This window comes from Ambystoma mexicanum, chromosome 4q (genome assembly GCF_040938575.1).
Source record: "Ambystoma mexicanum isolate Mex_15411 chromosome 4q, UKY_AmexF1_1, whole genome shotgun sequence".
Classification (NCBI taxonomy): domain Eukaryota; kingdom Metazoa; phylum Chordata; class Amphibia; order Caudata; family Ambystomatidae; genus Ambystoma; species Ambystoma mexicanum.
Window position 1 is genome coordinate 269,059,416 of NC_090928.1, and position 20,447 is coordinate 269,079,862.

The 20,447-nt window shown below is 42.4% G+C and overlaps 1 protein-coding gene across 1 annotated transcript in view; it reads right to left on the reverse strand.

Moving 5' to 3' along the window:
• LOC138467664 (protein unc-93 homolog A-like) overlaps window positions 1-20,447 on the reverse strand; it is a 322,638-nt gene that overhangs the window by 244,631 nt on the left and 57,560 nt on the right. The window contains exon 3 of the mRNA XM_069607845.1: window positions 19,288-19,514. Coding sequence (XP_069463946.1) covers window positions 19,288-19,514 — 227 coding nt within the window. The remainder of the gene's footprint in view (window positions 1-19,287; window positions 19,515-20,447) is intronic.

The following is a 20,447-nucleotide window of genomic DNA, read 5'->3' on the forward strand; positions in this document are numbered from 1 at the left end:
CTATGGGGCCAAAGTGGGCATGGCCACCAGGGACCATCTATGTGGTTAAAGTGGGCAGTGGGCCTGGCTCCTGTCAAGTAAAGATACATAAAAAAGTGATATTATTTTAATGTTTTATTAGCATTTGGTTTTAAACAAACCTTATAGCTATACAACATAATAAAAACACAAAGCGGACAGAAATAAGAAAAAAAAGAAACAACAGGGCCGAGAGGGAAGAGAAACAGAAACAAGAAAAAAAAAAACAAAAAAAAACAAAACCAAAATAGGGAGAAGAAGCAAAAAGTCACCGGGGACCTTCACAGTACAAGTCATTAACCAAAGGAGTCAAAAAAGGAATTGTTCGACCCACCTTTTGTACCCACGGCAAAAGAACTACATAATAAATGAAGATGGATGGATGAACACCCGGGCCAGCAGGTAAGTTCAGTATCATTATTCCATCAAGTACCGTAGGTCAAGAGCTACAGAACACTGCCACATCTCCTCAGGCCAGCAATGATTTCCAAGTGTTAACTCAATAACCTCCATACGTCACATACAACAACATTCCACTATGACTTCACAGCATTCCCCATTGAACGTGACCTCACTCACACACACACATCATAACAAACTACATCCCCCATTTGGGTCTAGATCTCCATTTCAGCCAAACACTAAAGAAGGAAGCTAGAATCAAGGACAATAATGCTAATGTTACCAAAACATATTTACTTGATATCAGTATTGACCACCAATCTTCTAATGATCCAGTTTGAAATTTAGCAAAAAATCTGTCTAGCCATTTTTGACTTCAGCCCCCTCAGCCCCAGGCATAAAAGTGTTAGGTGGAACAGTGTCTCGCGTTTACAATTGCACAGTCTACACTGAAAGTTCCGGAGTTCAGGAATTTTCCACACGTCAGTAATTTCTCTGGTTGGACACAGGTTCAACCTCACCCTCACGAACTGGCCACGTCTATACCTGCATAGAAATGTGGCTATGCAGGGCGGCACCACACCCCTTGCTCGGATGTCCCAGAAGTTGTTGCCATAGATTTTTGCCTTGACTCTAAACTCCAGAGAGTTTATCCAGTCTAGATCGTAGAGTTTTCTTTTGACCTTTGAAAGATTATTCCATAAAGAATCTTCAGATTCCCCCAGCACGTCCAGAATCCCTCTATGGGCTGAACTCCACGTTATCAGTAGGTGGTCCGAGGCGCCTGCCATTGCTTTTCCAATGTCTTCGAGGCCACCTTCCAAGTCCTGACCACAACATTTTCTGAAGAAAGAGTGGGTTTTCCACACTGTAATGGAATAAAGGGAAGTTAGTCCCAACTCGACCCTGATGACCTGAATTGGGATGCAGTTGGGCAATTTTAAGACATTTCTCCAAAAAATACCCTCCAATTGAACACAAACTATCGCTGATAGCGCAAAAGAAGGTTCCGCCCCAAACGTGAGAATGGGTACCACTTTGAGGGGGTAAAACTCAAAGGAGAATTTACAATATTGATTTTGGATTATGCTCGCTTGACCAGCTAAGTTCTTGTGATATAACTTTGGTGCCTGAGGCATGGTCAATTGTCAAAATTGTTCGGCCATGCCCTGGACAATCTGGTCACTGGCCATAGCCACCAGGGACCAGCAATGGGGTAACATTTTTGAATTTAGGATAGGCTTGAACGTGGAAAAAAATATCTGCTGGCAGCCATAGCATGAAGTGCTCAACGGGTTTGCAGCAAACCTGCATGAGGGACATTATCAAGGACCAGAAAGCATGATTTTGCAAAACTGGCATGAGTTTTATTTTTTTCCAAAGTGTCACACTGTAGGTACAAAAAATAGTGATATAACCCTGGTGCCTGGGAAGTGGGTCTGGACCCAGGCAAGAACACATGTCTACTCTGCTTTGCATATATGAGCCTGTAGCAAGACCAAAGCCCATGCCCCATGGATTGAGGACACTGGTCATTGCTGCAAGCCATGAACACTGGCCATAGGTCAAATTATGGGGTATAGTGGACACTAGACCTGGATGCAGGTTAGGCATAGTGTAAAATGAGGGTGGTTTTTTGGGGCCGGGGTGATAGTCAAGCCTCGTACCCTAGGAAATTCAACCATGACTTGCATCCTCAGAATGCTGTGCTGAAAATGCCACACATCAGTATGCGCTGCAAAAAATATTTTTGCTAAAGGAGGCTTATAGTCCTTATCTGTTAAAAGAGGAATTATTAATAACTGATATATAGTGCTGTAACATCATGAAACATTTTACTTATAAAAACCATTTGAATTCAGTGAAAAAACATTGTTAAATAGATGTTATGGTTAGGTTGCACTAACAAAAACCTATGAAATTCAATGAAAATCTTCATTAAAGGGACACTATGGTTAAGTTGCACTAATATAAACCTATGAAATGCACTCAAAAAACATTGTTGAAGGGACATTATGGTTAAGTTGAACTAATAAAAAACCCGTGAAAGTAATTAAAAAAAGAATTGTGAAAGGGATGTAATGGTTGCAAAGTAACATCGAAAAACCAAAGAAATTCACCAGTTATGGTAAGCTATACAACCGTAACTCATGCCACCACCATTCACTGCTACGACTAACACCCAGTACATCAAAGATGACATCACAAATGGCACATATCACATATGATGCCTCTCCATTGTGATGTCATCTTCGATGACCTGGCTATTAGTCATAGCAGTGCATGGCGGTGGTGCGAGTTATGTTTGCATAGCTTACCATAACTGCCGAATGTCTTTGTTTTTCTATTTTACCTTGCAACCATAACGTCCCTTTAACAAAGTTTTTTTCAATGAATTTCATGGGTTTTTGTGTTAGTGCAACTTAACCAATATGTCCCTTTAACAATGTTTATTTCAGTGAAAAAATATATATAATATATTCAGTGAAAAACTCAGTTAAAGGGATGTTATGGTTAAGTTTCACTAATTAAAACCTATGAAATTCAGTAAAAAAATGTTGTTATAGGGACTTTATGGATACAAGTAAAACCAAAACCCCCAGAAATTCACCAGTTATGGTAAGCCAAGTAACCATAACTCACAGCACCACTATGCACTGCTGGGACTAACACCCAGGACATCAAAGGTGACATCACAAATGTCATTGATGACATCACTTCTGAAGAAATGGTGGGGTCGGTGTACAGATTTCACCTATGCTAACATTTTAAAAAGCATTAAAGCTGGTCTGGTTACTAAAGATGCAAAAGATGCAAAACCCATCTTAAAAACTAGACTAATCCCTGAACTACATGGGCAAAACACATGTGCCCCTGATGTCATGGAACAATTAACTCAACAAATATATAATTTAAAATGCATGTCCTTAATGCCAACCCTTGCAAGCTATAGTGAATCCAATGATACAATGTTGAAAAAATAAAAATGCAACCCATTGTGCATATGAGCTCCACACACAAACTAGAAGTGCACGGCATGCCACTCCATATGTGTGAACAGGCAACAGCAAGACTAAATAGCTTAGAAAAATGCATTTCCAACACAGCTAGATTACAGAAAGTATTAACTCTGCATCTAAACTGCAGAGTAATTCTAAAACGTAACCTTAATGTAGAACAAGCTTTAGTCAATGGCGCAATTGGTACAGTTGTTGGCTTCCAAACATATCCACGTGACAACATCATTCAGTTTGTCAACATCCACTTTGACAAATTAGCAGAAGCACATTGGCTTCTTTTCAAAGACATGTACATACCCAGAGAACAATTCTATCTCTTACTCATGCTGTCACAATTCACAAATCACAAGGTTTAACCAAAAATCATGCATTGATTGACATTGGCAGCACAGTCTTGAAAGAAGGGATGAGTTACGTAGCACTTTCTTGTCTGCGTACACTTATTGGTCTATTCCTAGTTAACATTGATGCAATGAAAGTCAATGCTGACATTCCTTGCATTCTTGTATACGAGAGGCTATGTGCACAGTACACCCCCATGTAGATATGTGTTCTGTACCTCTAAAAAGAATACCTTTAAAAAGAAAACGAATACAAACAGAACCTATAACAGACATCCCAACAATACCGCTAAAGAAACCAATACAAGCTGCCGCTCCATTCTAGTACAAAATCAACTGCAACGTCCACCAAAAGGCAACAAGACAAATGTCTCTTCTCAAAAAACAACTGTAAGCCCATCAAAGGATGCATAGGAAGAATTCTCTGGTCCATTTAAATTCAGCAATACAACTGGAGTAAATTGCTATGCAAATGTAGCAACCAATCTTCTCTTCCTATTGCCACCAATTGGTCATAGCATTTACTTAAATGGCTCAGACCAGTTGTGTTTGTAAATACTCGTCCTTCATAGAAATTCCACAAATAATCCTGACAGCACTTACACTGTCTCAGGTATAAAGCAAGAATTGGACTACTGTACAGGAATGGTAGAATTCACCACAAACTGTCATGGTTCGCCGACCCTGGAAGCTGTGGAGAAGGTGGAAGAAAGGGTAAAAGGACTATTGCCCTCGGTAACGTCATGCGTGCTCTAGTTTTCCCAGCCTTTATGAACCCGGAAGTTTCTAACGCGCATGCGTTGCAACTTCCAGTGTTTTCGGGAAGTTTACTGCCAGCGCTCCGGGGTGTTTGCTACCTCCCGCTCCCCGACGAGTTTCCCTCTTTGCCTGCCCATTGCTTACCTGCTTGCTTCCTCCTGTTTTCCCTTGTCTCCCTGCTTACTCGCTTCCTCGTGCAGCACGATCCTGGTGCTCGCTCTATTTCATTGGCCACGCCCCTTTGCTCCGTACTCTGTGTTCCTCTGCCCGGTTCTGTTCTCTCCCGTACAGAGCCACCTCTACTCAGTCATTTAAGGAGCCGCCGCTACTCGTCTCATCTCCTGCTGGTACACTACATGGACCTCTTCTCTGGAGTCACGCCTCTGCACGGCATTGCATTCTGGTGGTAGTAGTCTTCAGCTGGAACTTTTCAATACACCTGCCAGGGTTTTTCGGCAAGGCTTTTCCCTGGTCCGGGGTGGGCTCCCTGGGGTCCCAACTGCCAGGCAAACAGCTTTCTGGCAAAGTGGCTTCCGGTGGAGCCCATACCCAATACTTCAAACTGAAAGAGAGGACTCACAAGAAGAAACCCAGCGAAACCTGGAAACAGGGAAGAAAGGGGATCGCATTAGACGATCCTGATGATTCATCCGCCTTTCCTACAGATTCAGGTGAGGAGGTGTTTGGGGAACCAAACATTACTGAACAGACTAAATCTGAGAGATTGCAACGCCAAAAGATGGCCTCTCTGGAACAATATCAAGAAATGGTAAATGCAATTCAGGCTTTAACCACGGAAGTACAGTCTCTAAGAGCAGATAACACTTCACTCAGGCAGCAAGTACAACAGATCCAACAGATGGGACAACAAGTCCAACAGCGGGATGACAACCGAGGAGAGTTGCCACCCATCCCATTGCCATGTGGGAAGTATGATGGGAATCCAAAAAGAATGAAGGAATTTTTGGATGCTTGTACCATCCAGTTTACCTTTCGTCCTAGAACCTACGACTTGGATAGAACAAAGGTAGGCTTCTTAATTTCCAATCTGATAGGAAATGCTCTTGCATGGGCAACCCCTCTGGTGACAAGTTCAGATCCAGTTCTTACAAACTATGCCAATTTTGTCCAAAGATTCAGGGACAGATTCGAAAGGCCAGAAGTAATGTATTCCACCTACTGGATATCCGTCAAGGTTCTTCTGATGTTCAGACATATGTCACAGGGTTCTAAAGGATAGCGGCAGAAGCCGGATGGCCTGAGAAAGCCCAACAGACTATCTTCCGAAGAGGACTCCATGAGGATATCAAAGATGAACTGGCGAGAATAGCCAGACCAAATACTTTTCAAGAACTGGTATCTTTAGTTCTTCAGATAGAATTTCAAATGGCTGAAAGGAAGGCAGAAAGAAGAAGGCCACGTACCTTCGTGTCAGTTCCTAACCCTCCTTCTATACCTGACAGAGGATCGACGGAAGAACCAATGCAGATAGGTACTGCAAGAGGACCCCTCTCCACCAGCGAACGCAAAAGACGGAAGGACCTAGGGTTATGTATGTACTGCGGCTCTAACGGCCACCTGCTTCGGAACTGTCCGGAAGTACCTCCCAGACAGCAGGGAAACGAAAGACCCCAACCTTGAACAGGGAAAAGGAAGGGGTGAACAACGTAAATCCCTGTTGCCTAGCACAGTCCTGAGTCTTGAACGACAGCTGTTTGATGGTAATCAAGATCCAGGTTGAGTGGGATAAACATAATGCAGTGGAGTGCCTAGCCATGTTGGATTGCGGAGCAGCCGGCAATTTCGTGGATGACAAGTGGGCCCAGGACCAGCAGATTCCTAGACGTCCCAAGATACGGCCCATACCTGTAGAAGGGGTTGATGGAACCCCATTGATCTCCGGACCCATCAGCCATGAAACACAGGATTTAAAAATTAAGATGGCTAATCACCAGGAATACCTCACCTTTGATCTAATCAGGGCAGCACATTTCCCAGTAATTTTAGGAATACCCTGGTTGAGAAAACACAACCCCCACATTGATTGGAGTTTGAATACAGTAGACTTCAGATCTCAGTTTTGTGATCAGCATTGTTTGATTACGGACAACCCCCAGAGTATACAAGCAGCATTGCATCCGTCTCACAGTGTCAACACGCTTCCAGTACCATACCAGGGGTTTGAAGATGTGTTCACAGACACACAACCTCGTCTTTTGCCACCACATTGCAAAGAAGATTGCAGAATCGATCTGATTCCAGATGCGGTCATTCCCTTTGGAAGAATGTTTCCATTGTCTCTCCCCGAAAAAGAATCCCTGAGGGAGTACCTTGCTACCAATCTAAAGAATGGTCTCATCAGGGAATCGTCTTCGTCAGCAGGTGCTTCTCTCTTTTTCATTTAAAAAAAAGGGACTACTGAACTACGACCCTGTATAGACTACAGAGGCCTAAACAGTCTAACAGAACGAGACAGGTATCCTATGCCCTTAATGAAGGACATCATAGAAGCGGTCCAAGGAGCTTGGGTCTTCACCAAGCTAGACCTGAGAGGAGCTTACCACCTCCTAAGAATACGTGAAGGGTATGAGTGGAAGACGGCCTTCCGGACACCACTGGGTCATTATGAATACAGGGTCATGCCTTTCGGTTTAGTCAATGCACCTGCACAGTTTCAGCGGTTTATGGACAATATTTTTGCAGACTTGCTCTTTTCTTCGGTAGTGGTTTATCTAGATGATATTCTCATTTATTCGACCCATCTAGTCGAACATCGCATCTTGGTCACAGAAGTCTTACACAGATTAAGAAGACACAGTCTGCTAGCCAAGCCCGAAAAATGCATCTTTGAAGCAACCACAGTACCTTATTTAGGTTTTATTCTATCTGCTGACAATATACAGATGGAGCCAGCCAAGACTAATACTATTACCAAGTGGCCTGTACCCTCCACCATCAGGGAAGTACAAAGGTTCTTAGGCCTTGCTAACTTTTATAGAAAGTTCATCCCTAATTTCTCGGAGATCATCTTACCCATCACTAACCTATTAAAAAAAGGAGTTAAATTTGTTTGGGATACCAGCACTGAACTAGCCTTCCAATTACTAAAAAGGACTTTTGTATCAGCTCCTGTACTAAGACAACCGGACCAAACAAAACCATTCATAGTTGAAACAGATGCTTCCCAAGGCGCCATTGGGGCTGCTCTATTATAGAAGGAGGAAGATGGCCTGGAACATCCCGTGTCCTATTACTCACGTACATTAAGTCCAAGCGAACGAAACTACTCCGTTTTGGAAAAGGAACTCCTGGCCATTCGACAAGCACGCGAAGAATGGAGACATCTCCTCCAAGGCTCTGTAGTCCCTTTTTTGGTTTGCACGGATCATCAAAACCTCAAAGTTTTGCAACAGATGGAGTGTCGCAATTCGAGACACGCCAGATGGGCTTATTTCTTCTCACAGTTTGATTTTGTGATCACCTATCTTCCAGGAAAGGAGAACACTCTGGCCGATGCCCTTTCCCGCAGTATTTGCAAAGAAACAGAAGGGCCACTAGAACCTGAACTTGTACTGGCAGGAAAAACATTCATCAACACTCTCAACACTTTTTTACAACAGGTACAGGCAGTACAACAAAGGAACCAGAACACAGTAACAAGCCTCAACGAGAAAGGCGGTCTTCTCTTTAAAAAGAATGCCCTGTTTTTGCCAACCCGAGGCCTACAAGAACAGGCTATTTCCTGGTGCCATGATATTCCGTCAGCAGGACACAAAGGTCAGAGAGCCACGATCGAACTAACATCTTGTCAATTTTGGTGGCCTTCTCTGATTAAAGACGTGAAAAGATATGTAGCATCATGCCCTGTGTGCGCCCAAAACAAATATACCTACCACAAACCTTTGGGACTCCTTCAACAAGAAGCACTTCCCGGCAGTCCTTGGCAACATATATCCACGTATTTCATTGTGGATCTGCCGGAATCATGTCGGTATACTGCCATAATGGTCACAATCGATTCCTTTAGTAAATTGGCTCACTTTTCTCCTCTAAAAGGACTCCCTACTGCCAGTATCACTGCAGAAGTGTTCTTGAAAGATATAGTGAGGCTTCATGGAATCCCTACCAATATTGTCTCAGACAGGGGCTCACAATTTACGTCCAAGTTCTGGACCGCTCCATGTAACATGCTAGGAATCAAGAGATCACTTTCTTCAGGATTCCACCCAGAGAGCAATGGACAAACGGAACGCTTAAACGCCACCCTTGAACAATATATACGGTGTTTTTGTAATCAAGAACAAAACAACTGGTTCCATCTTATGCCCATGGCAGAATTTTCATATAACAACACAAGACATTCATCCATTGGTATGAGTCCTTTCAAATGCACCTACGGGTACGATCCGAGGCATATTCCGCTCTCTGGTTTACCATCTACGAATACACCTGCGGTGGATCACCTATTGGACACAATTCAAAGATTGCATCGTGATTCATCATCCAATCTCAAAAATGCCCGACAAGATTGCAAGAAATGGGCAGATCTAAAGAGGAGCCCTAACCCTCAGTGGGAAGTAGGTAGCCGAGTATGGCTGTCTACTAGATACTTACCCAGATGGGCTCATCCGGGAAAGTTTGCACCCAGGTTTCTTGGTCCTTTTCGCATCACAGCCAAAATCAACCCAGTGGCCTCCAGACTGAATATTCCGTTAAGCTTAAAAAAGGTCCATCCAGTCTTTCATACATCGCTCCTAAAGACCTATACGAAGGACCCTCATTCTCGGAAGATACGAAAACCTCCTCAGAAGACTACAGATACTAACGAGGAATATGAGGTTTCGAGTATTTTGGATTCCAGATACAAGAAAGGAGTTTTACAATACCTGGTCTTTTGGAAAGGTTACCCGAGGACAGAGTGCACTTGGGAACCTATTAGAAACATCTCTGCTCCTCGTCTTTTACAAAAGTTCCATCGTCTCCATCCCGGAAAGCCGTGAGGAAGAGCATTGAGAAGGGGTCATACTATCATGGTTCGCCGACCCTGGAAGCTGTGGAGAAGGTGGAAGAAAGGGTAAAAGGACTATTGCCCTCGGTAACGTCATGCGGGCTCTAGTCTTCCCAGCCTTTATGAACCCGGAAGTTGCTAACGCGCATGCGTTGCAACTTCCAGTGTTTTCGGGAAGTTTACTGCCAGCGCTCTGGGGTGTTTGCTACCTCCCGCTCCCCGACGAGTTTCCCTCTTTGCCTGCCCATTGCTTACCTGCTTGCTTCCTACTGTTTTATCTTGTCTCCCTGCTTACTCGCTTCCTCGTGCAGCACGATCCTGGTGCTCGCTCTATTTCATTGGCCACGCCCCTTTGCTCCGTACTCAGTGTTCCTCTGCCCAGTTCTGTTCTCTCCCGCTCGGAGCCACCTCTACTCAGTCATCTAAGGAGCCACCGCTACTCGTCTCATCTCCTGCTGGTACACTACATGGACCTCTTCTCTGGAGTCACGCCTCTGCACCGCATTGCATTCTGGTGGTAGTAGTCTTCAGCTGGAACTTTTCAATACACCTGCCAGGGTTTTTCGGCAAGGCTTTTCCCTGGTCCGGGGTGGGCTCCCTGGGGTCCCCACTGCCAGGCAAACAGCTTTCTGGCAAAGTTTCTTCCGATGGAGCCCCTACCCAATACTTCAAAACCGAAAGAGAGGACTCACAAGAAGAAACCCAGTGAAACCTGGAAACAGGGAAGAAAGGGGATCGCATTAGACGATCCTGACGATTCATCCGCCTTCCCTACAGATTCAGGTGAGAAGGGGTTTGGGGAGCCAAATATTACTGAACAGACTAAATCTGAGACAAACACACAGGAAGATCCACAACAATATCTAATTTCCTAATGCACTTATTACAACTACTGGAAACCAAAAACATCCCTATATATGAAATCATCCAGATTTCATACACGTGAAAACACACATGCACTCTCTGCAACCATGTTTCACAAGAGCACATCCCTAATGAACGATATGTTTATGCATCCATACCAAATTCTGAGTCCATTCAATTTCAGCAGCTTCTGCAGAATGCAAATCATAGCATATTATGCCATTTTTGTAATTAAGACAGGTGTTCCAACATACAAATAAACTCACATGGCCATTATGTGATACTAATGTTTGTAAGGTACAATGCAGATGGTACCAAAAACAATTGTAAGCTTACTAGCTTCATACACGGCCAAGTATCGCTTTGCAAGAAACCCTTAACAACAGTGGACATAATCTACCACACTGGTACTACAACCACTTCAGGCCACTATGCTGCATATGTTAAAGAAATAAGGGGATTGTTTGAATGTAACGACACCTCTGTTACTCCAAAACATGGACTACCAGCAAATCTAACAAATGCCTAGTCACTAAGTGTAGCACAATAAACAGTTATGATACATCAACGGGTATCTAACTACATCCGTAATACTACAATAGTACTTCAAGTACTAACTACTTCAAAAACACCCTTCATTGCAATACACTTCAAATATGCCATAACAGTTCTTGCTACTGCAATACACTTCAAAGAAACCTACTACCCCACTTACAATCACATAATTATAATAGTTTTTTTTTAATTCTCTATGGATTTTTTTTCTCCAATAATCCAATAATTATTTCATGTCAATGCAACAACAGCGTAGCAATCACTAATGTTGTAGCAAACATAATAAATAGAATGTACTGTTTATGAAGGTCAAAAAAAGAAAATGGATACATAACATTTTATGCAATACAATCTTTTAAATTATCCCGCTCAACAAATTGTACTGTTTTTTTCACAGAAAAATAACCAAACATTTCAGCTTTATTACTGTATGCAACTAAGCAACCTTACCAAGTATTATCCTATTTGTTATCTTCACAAAGAAACAAATACATATTCCATTAGGACTATCCTCAATTGTACTACAGTCATAAATACCAAATACACTTCAATTATATCATTACACCATATTACAATACTGTATACACCCCTACAGTACCGAAAATTACTATACACATATTACTATACTATGTGTTGCCAGTGGCCCGATTCTTGGGGGCATGGCCTACGGCGACCAAGAATCCCACCACTGGCCACAACCACCACAATAGAATGAAACCATATAACAAGTACATACAATACACCTTCGAATAACAAGACTTGCCCTGAACCCCCTGCAATCCAAATAATTTCAGCGGACACTTCAGCGCCTTTTTTCGCCTATAAAAACAGCTCTATGTCACCTTTATTTCACCCCACCCTTTCCTGACCCACTTTTGGCCACCAAATAACCCCAAATGTGTTTCCCGCACTTCTCTCTCATTGCGCTGTCCTCAGTCAGGATCCAACATGGCAACCATTTCCAAAAATATGATGCAGCTCATGTTTTTCACCATCCAATCAAAGGGCGCGTACGATGGCCGCGGACATCACGCCGGATCCTGATTGGTCCAAATGAGTCCGCAGACCGGACCCAGGCATCACTAATTTGTGTTGACCTACTTTTTGGCAATTTCTTTAAAAATGACTGGATTGATTTACACCAAATTTACAAAAGCACACTTTTGGGACGAAGATGCCACTCCTAGCGCACATTAGTAAAAATCCGTCCAGCGGTTTGTTCTGCAGGCACAAGCAAATTAAATTTTTTCCATTGCATCTATTCCACAAACTTTGGGACCCTCCCTATAAATTTGCCCCCCCTTGATAAAACTGCACCAGACTTCATATAATCATTTTGAGGGAGCCATATACTTTTCTTGCAAAGTTAGGTGAGGAGTCGTCCAGGGGGGGGCAAAGCTATAAGCCGCCCAAAAAGTGCTCTTTCTATGATTTCAGCAACTTAACCATAACTACAGGCCTGCTACCGCAGACCCTGGAATGGGTAATATTGCATTTGAGCCAAGCCTCAAAGCCACCTAGTGACCATCGCTAGAAGTGCACTGCCAGTTCAGAGCTACATCAGCAAGGCATTGTCGGTATGCAAATTAGCTCAAATGCAAGCCTGTTTGCTCTCAAATATAAACGGATATATACATACAATTCACTCTATATAGGCCTTTCCAAATCGTCCCTTCATAAACTCCAAGGAGTACAGAATTTGGTGTCACGGTTATTCTGCAAACCTGGTTCTCATGATTATATATGGCCAGGTCTGTATCACCTTCACTGGTTTCCAGTAAATCAGAGAATCCAGTTTAAATCACCATGTATAAATTATCTACGGACATAGGGCAAACTTTTTGGCATAGAAAGTGAAATGGATAGATCCCTCCCATGAAGAGTGAGCCTCAAATGATAAATGTTTGTACTTACCCAGGAACCTTGATGTTCCAATTGGGTAGAAGGAGATCTAGTCTTCAGGTAGCAAGATTATGGAATCTACTCCCCTTGCATTTAGAGTGGCACAAGATCATTTCAAATTTTTCCCCCTGATCAAAACCCTGTTAGAACATGTCCCTTAACTCCCCTGCCATCCTTGTTTATTTTACAGGCTTAGTGTCAAGATACTGCAAGGTGAACGTTGCACTGCATACATTTTATTTAATAGAAATACAAAGAAGTCTGTATGAAATAAAGTCAGAGGTGCAGAAAGAACAACTTCAAAATTTGAGAGGGGTCAGGATACAAAATGGTGTCACCCGCCCCTGTGAAAACATAAAAAGGGGTCACAGCATGTCCTGCATGCAAAGAAACATTTGAGGGGGGAAGAATGGCAGCCAGGAGTAACCGCTCTCCAAATAAAGAGAACCTGTTGGTTTGAGCACAGGCTCACAGTGTGGCTGGTTGGAGCGACATGGAGGAGAAGAAAAGTAATAATGCAGGGACACAGTGAGGGTCAGAGGATGCAAAGAGGTGTGTTGGGAGTGTATGGGAGACAGGCTGGGAGATGCAGATCAGTGGCCAATGACTAGTGCCTTCCAGGAGAGAGCATCCGGATGCAACGAGGAAGGCCACTTGATGGTCAGCGAAACACAAATGTGCAGTGAGATGACCCTGATTCCTGAAAGCTACAGGGCTGACATAATCTCTTCCAGAGTTTTCTAGAGCCAAGCTAAATGTCCACCCAGATCAGGGCAGGAGGTGGACATTCCCACCTCCAGACAATTAAGAGTGACAAAAACTAGCTCCGATGCATAAGGTTATTTCTTAATTTTCCACATATACATGTTTAGAATGTAAGGAAATGAGACAGCCATATTGACATTGAATAGGGAGGCCTAAACGTGGCCCTCATTACACCCATCCCACTCTCAGCCCGGCTACAGAAAAATGAGAGATGTACATCACTTCTGGCCCTTCAGCATTGTTGATGCATCGCAAGTGTGAGAAGCACTACTCACCCAGACAACCATTCAGATTATACCCCAGATGACAGTATTGAAGAGATGCAACTATCATCAATCCAACAAGTCGACTGACTGCAACCTTGAAGAACACTGATGTTGTCACAAATGACATCATGACATAGATGCATTAGACATGAAGCACATAGGCATCCCTGCACGAAGCTACACAAACACTTTAGTTTATTACTGATAGACACAAAACAAATGCTTAAGACTCACATAGTTAGAGGGCTGACACACGTACACCTTTTGCTACACGGAAACTGGAAGACGCATGAGAATACATATGAGCGGCTTGCCTATGCTTAACCGAAACTAACATGGACGGCCATGCAAATAAAGATGGAAGTCATAGGTCCATTGGAGGAAATGGGAAAGGCTGACAGACTGATTCTACTGAACCATGCAGACAAAGATTGCAGCGCAGACACTGTGCACAGCCTCGCGAAGGACAAGCAGGGAAGTAAAGTTTCTAGTTATCAGAGGAGATAGGACACCTGTGAGGGACACAGTCAAACATCTTCTTAATTACAAGTGAGAGAGCTACATTTCATGGTCCCTACACACGTGACCTGAATCTACGAGACAGAGCCTATTGATTTGAGGCAGACGGAGAAAGCTGTTCCTATCGAACCAAAGGCAGAAGGATACAGCAGTTGTAGAGGTTCAAAGCCGAATGTTGTGTCTCAGGGCCTAGGAGATCGAAGATACCCCTACCGTGAATAGTTGCACTTGGCCTGGTAATTGCCCAAAGCTGAGAAGACCCTTTATGACCAATCACCTTCCACGCTAAGCATACAAGATGTTGCACCAGCCAATAACCTTTATACTAACCTGAAACTTTGTATTAGTGATACGTAGAGGAGCCACCAGATATGATTTACCCAATGATCATACTAATCCCTTATAGATAACATGTGTATTTCATCTCACTAACCGATTCTCTCCCCTGTTAGGTTTTTGGGACGTCACTTTGTTTTGTGACGTGACTAGTCAAAAAAATTGAATGACAGGCACCTGGAGAGTGAGAGCACTTGGAGAATTTTGCATTGTTCATGTTGCAATCCCTGTCATTTTAATTGTTAATGAAGACAGTGTACTTTGTCCTATGGCTGGGTCTCCCGTTCTTGGGGCGGGGGATTTCCAGGGCTTAATTCCTCCTGCACGTAGACGGGGAGACTGCTAATAGTTCCCCTGCCACCATATTACAAATTTGTCAACGGTCCGACATCCATCATTGAAAGGGCTACATCCAACATTCTTTCCACGACTCTTAGTCATGACAAGCCCTTTTGCCAATAACTCAATAAATTAGCTGCGTGAAAAATGCTTCTTTCACATACATCGGCATCCAACTTTGACTGCTAGCCAAAAAAGTACAGGATGAAGATTAAAATGCTTCGGAAATTCGCAAAATACACACATTCTTTGCAAGCTGTTTTCATAGTCAAGCAGGCCCTGCCATAGCATAGTTAAGGCAAAAACACAGGGTAACATTGACAGCATTTCCTTTTAAATCCTGGACCGGATATAAATCTTTCCTTTTGTGGAAGGCCAGCATTAGCTGACACCTTTAAGCCTGTGTGGATATGCTTAAAACGGTAACCTTCAGGGATGTTTACATTCCTTTTTGGCTCATTAAACTCAATAATCTTTCTCAGCAGCAAAATAGGCCTTTTTTTTTATATACCACAAATAGATTGTGAGAATTCCCACTCATCTCTCTTCGTTAAAAAACACAAATGCACCATCAGATTTCTAACACTGCAAAACACAGCAGCATATTTCTGTGAAGAGGCCTTAAAAGAGTGTCAATTCGATTGAATGAGAACTTGCTAGGCGAATACTCAGGAACTCATTATGAATTTTGCCTTATAATACTGCAAATTTCTGTTAACAATACCGTATGAGGTAACAGTACCTTTCCTCGATGTTTAGAATACATTTAAGGAGCGCCACTACTTGGCATGGAAGCCTATCCTAATTGCTTGCAATGTCAAAGCTTGTTTGTTTTGTATGGCACTCAACAAACTCAATTATTTCAAGGTGCTTACAGCAGATTGACAGATTAAACACGCGCAAATCAAGTCAACATATTTGCATCTCGACTAAATTGATGTATCTGTTATTTTGCCTGCAAAGGAATACAAAAACAAATGTCCAACATGGCCAACTTGGTTACATTAATGTGTGCGGAAGCTTGACTGCAGCTGAACCCGGATGCATGGGAGTCATTTGGCTGGCCACATGTGGCATACAACATGTGGTGGAATTGGTTGCATGGAGTTGTGGCCCAGGTCGTGTATGTATACGGGGTCAACAGAGATGCATTTGGGTTGGAACTGGATAAGCAATATGGTGTCCCATAGTTCTTAGTGGAGGAGGTTCTGAAAAGAAGGTGCGTGCTATGGCGGGAAAGAATGATCCTCCTCCCCTTTTTCAGGTGTTTCTGGATATTACTAGTGGCAGGTGCGAGTGGGTTGGGACACACGGATCCCTCTGTATCTTCATAAAAGCACTACCTGCGCAATTAGAGGTCTAAAATGTTTTGACTGTCTCTTAAGGCACACAACTATTGGGATATATGTGAGTGAAAACCTAAACACTCTGGATAACTCGTCCAAAGGTTAGTTAATCAGTTTGCGGGCCTACAATCCTGTAGGAAATTTCAAGTCCACCCCATTTCCCCAAAAAATATTTACTTAAACAGTTCTTAAAATAAAATAAAATATTTTGCTAAAAAGTTTCTGTTCTGAAACCACCCCCCTCCAGAAATGATACAATTCAACTGCAAATCTTTTACGAAAGCAGATTTATATGTTCAAGAAAAAGCAGCTGGTCTTTAAATGGGTACTGTCATAAATAATTTTATTTCAAAACACCGAAGAACATTTCAGTGTCACTTTTGAGAACACTAACACAGCTGTAGAAAATGACAATAATGACCCCTCCAGTTGTGCTCTAAGGGACAGCCACCTTTCCTACTGCCGCAGAAAGTTGCATTGCTCCTGTTGCAAAGTATCAATAATAGACTGATCACTTCAGTACACCTTCTACAAGAATGAGAGGGAATGGCTGCTGTTCGCTATAGGTTGGATTTTTCAACTCTGCAATCATACACTTCTGAAATTGGCTAATTCAGAAATCAGAACAGCAGTAAGGCGTTTTCCAATGATATGTTTACCCTACCTTTCCTTCTTCAATCTTCTATGCCTTTTTTCTACTTCCCTCTTATTTTTGTTCTTTCTTTTCTTTTATATGTTCTTCCTTTCTTTCCGTTATTCTCTCTTTCCTTGTATGATGTTTTCTTTTCATCGCCTTCCTTCACAATCTTTCTTTTATTGTTTCCTTCATTCCATCTTTCTTTGTTTCTCTTTCTTCCATTCTTTCTTTCTCAGTGTCTTCCTTTCATTTCTTTCCCATACATTTTCTCTCGTATTCTTTCGTTCAGTCTCTCTTTCTCATGTAATCCTGGACTGTACAATCAGCATTGAAAGAAACCATGCACTTAAATCTTAATTCAACAAATCGTTCCTCAATGTAGACAGTCACATTTGTGGCACAAAAATGAAACCATCATCAGTGTTCCAAGCAGCAGGAAAACAAAATGTGAGCCTTTTAAAGCAACATTCAGCAAATCTCCTTCCAGCTTCAGCAGCACCACAGGCTTTTGCAAAATGGCTGCTGTTGCAACAGCAATTTGAGCAATTGGCTCTAGTTAAGTCAGATTGAGTAGCTGACCGACACGGAGACCCTTATTTTTATATATCTTCCATAGCTCTCCCTGGTAGCGAGCTGAGCTTGCTCCAGCCAGGCCTAACAACCACTGGCTAAACCAAAAAGACTTGTTTTTGAAAATGTAAAGGCTAAACCTATTGGCTCTTACAAAGGTTTTTATACTGGCGGATATGATGGATTGGGAGAAGCATAGAGGGGTTCCATGTGATCATGCGCTGGATAAAGCAGCCAGATAGGTGACTTTTTATTTCCTGACCTCTAAAATACTTTCCCCAAATATTGTAAGAGCGGTATAGTTCTATATTATAAACTCCCATCACAGAATATTTAGGGAAAGTGTTTGATTTTAATGAGGGAGCATTTTTGGGAAAATGTTGCCTCCTGGCGGCCATTTCCCAGGTGACTTTATCACTGGACACCCATAGAGGTAGGTATGTGTATGAATCTCCAAAGCCACCATTATGGCATTCTTGAACCACACCAACAATGGCAGCTGCATTCATTAGTACGTTCGATAATAATCACAACAAACATAGCAAACATAATGTAATGCAGAACAAAAGTGTAAAATATTTAAATCTACCAAAAAGCATGATAATAAAACAAGATCTTAAATGTAAAATTCGTGACCTCATCCCCAAACCATTTTGACTCACTTCTAGAAAATGGCAGCCCCAGTAAGAGATTCTTCACCATGGTGGGCTCATTCTGCACCACAATGCAGCTGTTTGACACCAGGGCCCCCTAATATGCATCTTCAAGAGCTCTCACAGAGAGCTAGGGCTCTCTCAAGTAAGCCCTAGTGACCAGGTTGGGGCTGGAGAAGGTCAGTCCTTGTTGGGCCTCTCTACATACCTCACAGCTGGTCACTCCATCTAATTGGTCGTCACTCTCATTAACAGATAAAATTCCAATCCAGCATTTTATCAATTCACACCCAGCAAATTGAAGTGCTTTCTGACCAAAGTCACTTGGCCGCACCAGAAACCTTGCATCCTTATACCGTGGACTGTAAGAACTTGAGGGTGATATCCAAGCTAGGTTTTCGGGGCAGTACTCATGTGCCGTCAGGAGCCTTTAACATCTGCATGTGGATCTACATCATCTACATGGAGGGGTCAACACAAAGCATTGGTGATGCCCTAATACCCATAATGTGATGTACCCCATGCAGGGGCAGACTGGGGAGCTGGGCAAGATGTTTATGGGGACAAATACCTCAGTGGGCTCTCTATTATCCACAAAGTGTTTTCGCTCATCACCAAAGGTGCTAGACATAGACTTGACTTGAAGAAGCCCCAAGACTGGAGACTGAGCCAAGCAGACGCTGACCTCCACTGGACAATGCCTTGAGGATGGAACACATTTATATCTATAAATGCAAAATGCAATAAAAATTATTAGCTTTTAGAAATTCTTTTTTAAAATTATTTCTGTAATGTGTGACTATTTTTTATTTCACAATAAGCCCAAAACGTCTTATCCATATTTCATTGAAGTTGTTGCTTTTTTTGCTTCAGCAATGTTTCGTTTAAAAAATGTATTTAACAAGTCATTTAAACATGAACAGCTTCAGCAGCATGAAAAGCCATGCCATGCCATTCAAAACGACATCAACAAACGTCTAGTTTTACCTGTAGGATTCTGGCCAAATATCAAGGATGAAATTAGATTTCCCCAAACGCCCGATGACTGGAAGAGGAGGAAGAAGATTCCAAAGTATTGGTTGACAATGTCCTTTCCAACCTTGCCCACCTTTGCTGCGTAGTTGTTCCCACTCACTGTGAGGTAGGTGCATTTGGCAGCCCAGAGCGGGGCCCCTCCCAATCCCATGATCACAGAGGTGGGGATCAGGGTGTACCTGGAAAATAAAATTCAACTTTATAAAATACGACATATTGGCCAGTCTACCACATATAATTAAAGAATTCCTCATAATAACACCTAGGAATGATTGCACTGTTGTGTGTTGTGAATCACTGAAGACAATTTAATTTTCGAAAAATCAATAAGGATGCTTATGACAGATTCTCTAAGGAGTGACAATGCCACCTGCAAAATCCATTGTCAAAAACTTGTGTTGCTACAGTACAGTTATTAATGGATTTTGCCCTAGATTCGGAGTCTGAATCCTCCATTTTGAAAAACGGCCAATGTTTGCATTAGTACGATTCTCTAATTAAGCCTTAAAGATTGAGGGAAGGTTCATAATCATGGAATTATGATGGGATAATGACCCGCTCCCAAGTTATGCCATAGGCGAAACCAATAACCGTACATTGGGAAAGGGCCACAATTTACAATCATGACCCCACGTGAGGTCCATAAGGCTATTAGCAAGAGGGATTACTCAACTAAAAAGAAACGTTAATAAATTTAAGGAACTGATGAAATACGAATGTTTGATATGAGATCTATGCCAGAGATTATAGAATACCTTTAGTGCATTCTGATTGGCTGAAAGGATGTCTATAATGGAAGTCACGTGCCTTATGTGGATTCACTAGCTCCAGAAAGGGATGCTGTCACTGTCAAAAGAAATCTCCCAGCCAGTGAAATAGCCATGTCAATACAATATGATATATTACATACTGGCATACTGTGAGTCAATGCTATCAGACATGTTGAAGCAGGGGGCTTTTATATATATATCAACATACTACAGCATGAAATCTTATTTATTATTCCGTATTAAAATTAGATTATTTTTTAGAGTGCAAACCTAACCGCTTGGCCTGGAGTGCTTTTCAATGTTTTGCAATGCTTTACCCTGTGCGTAGGTCATCGGGCTGTC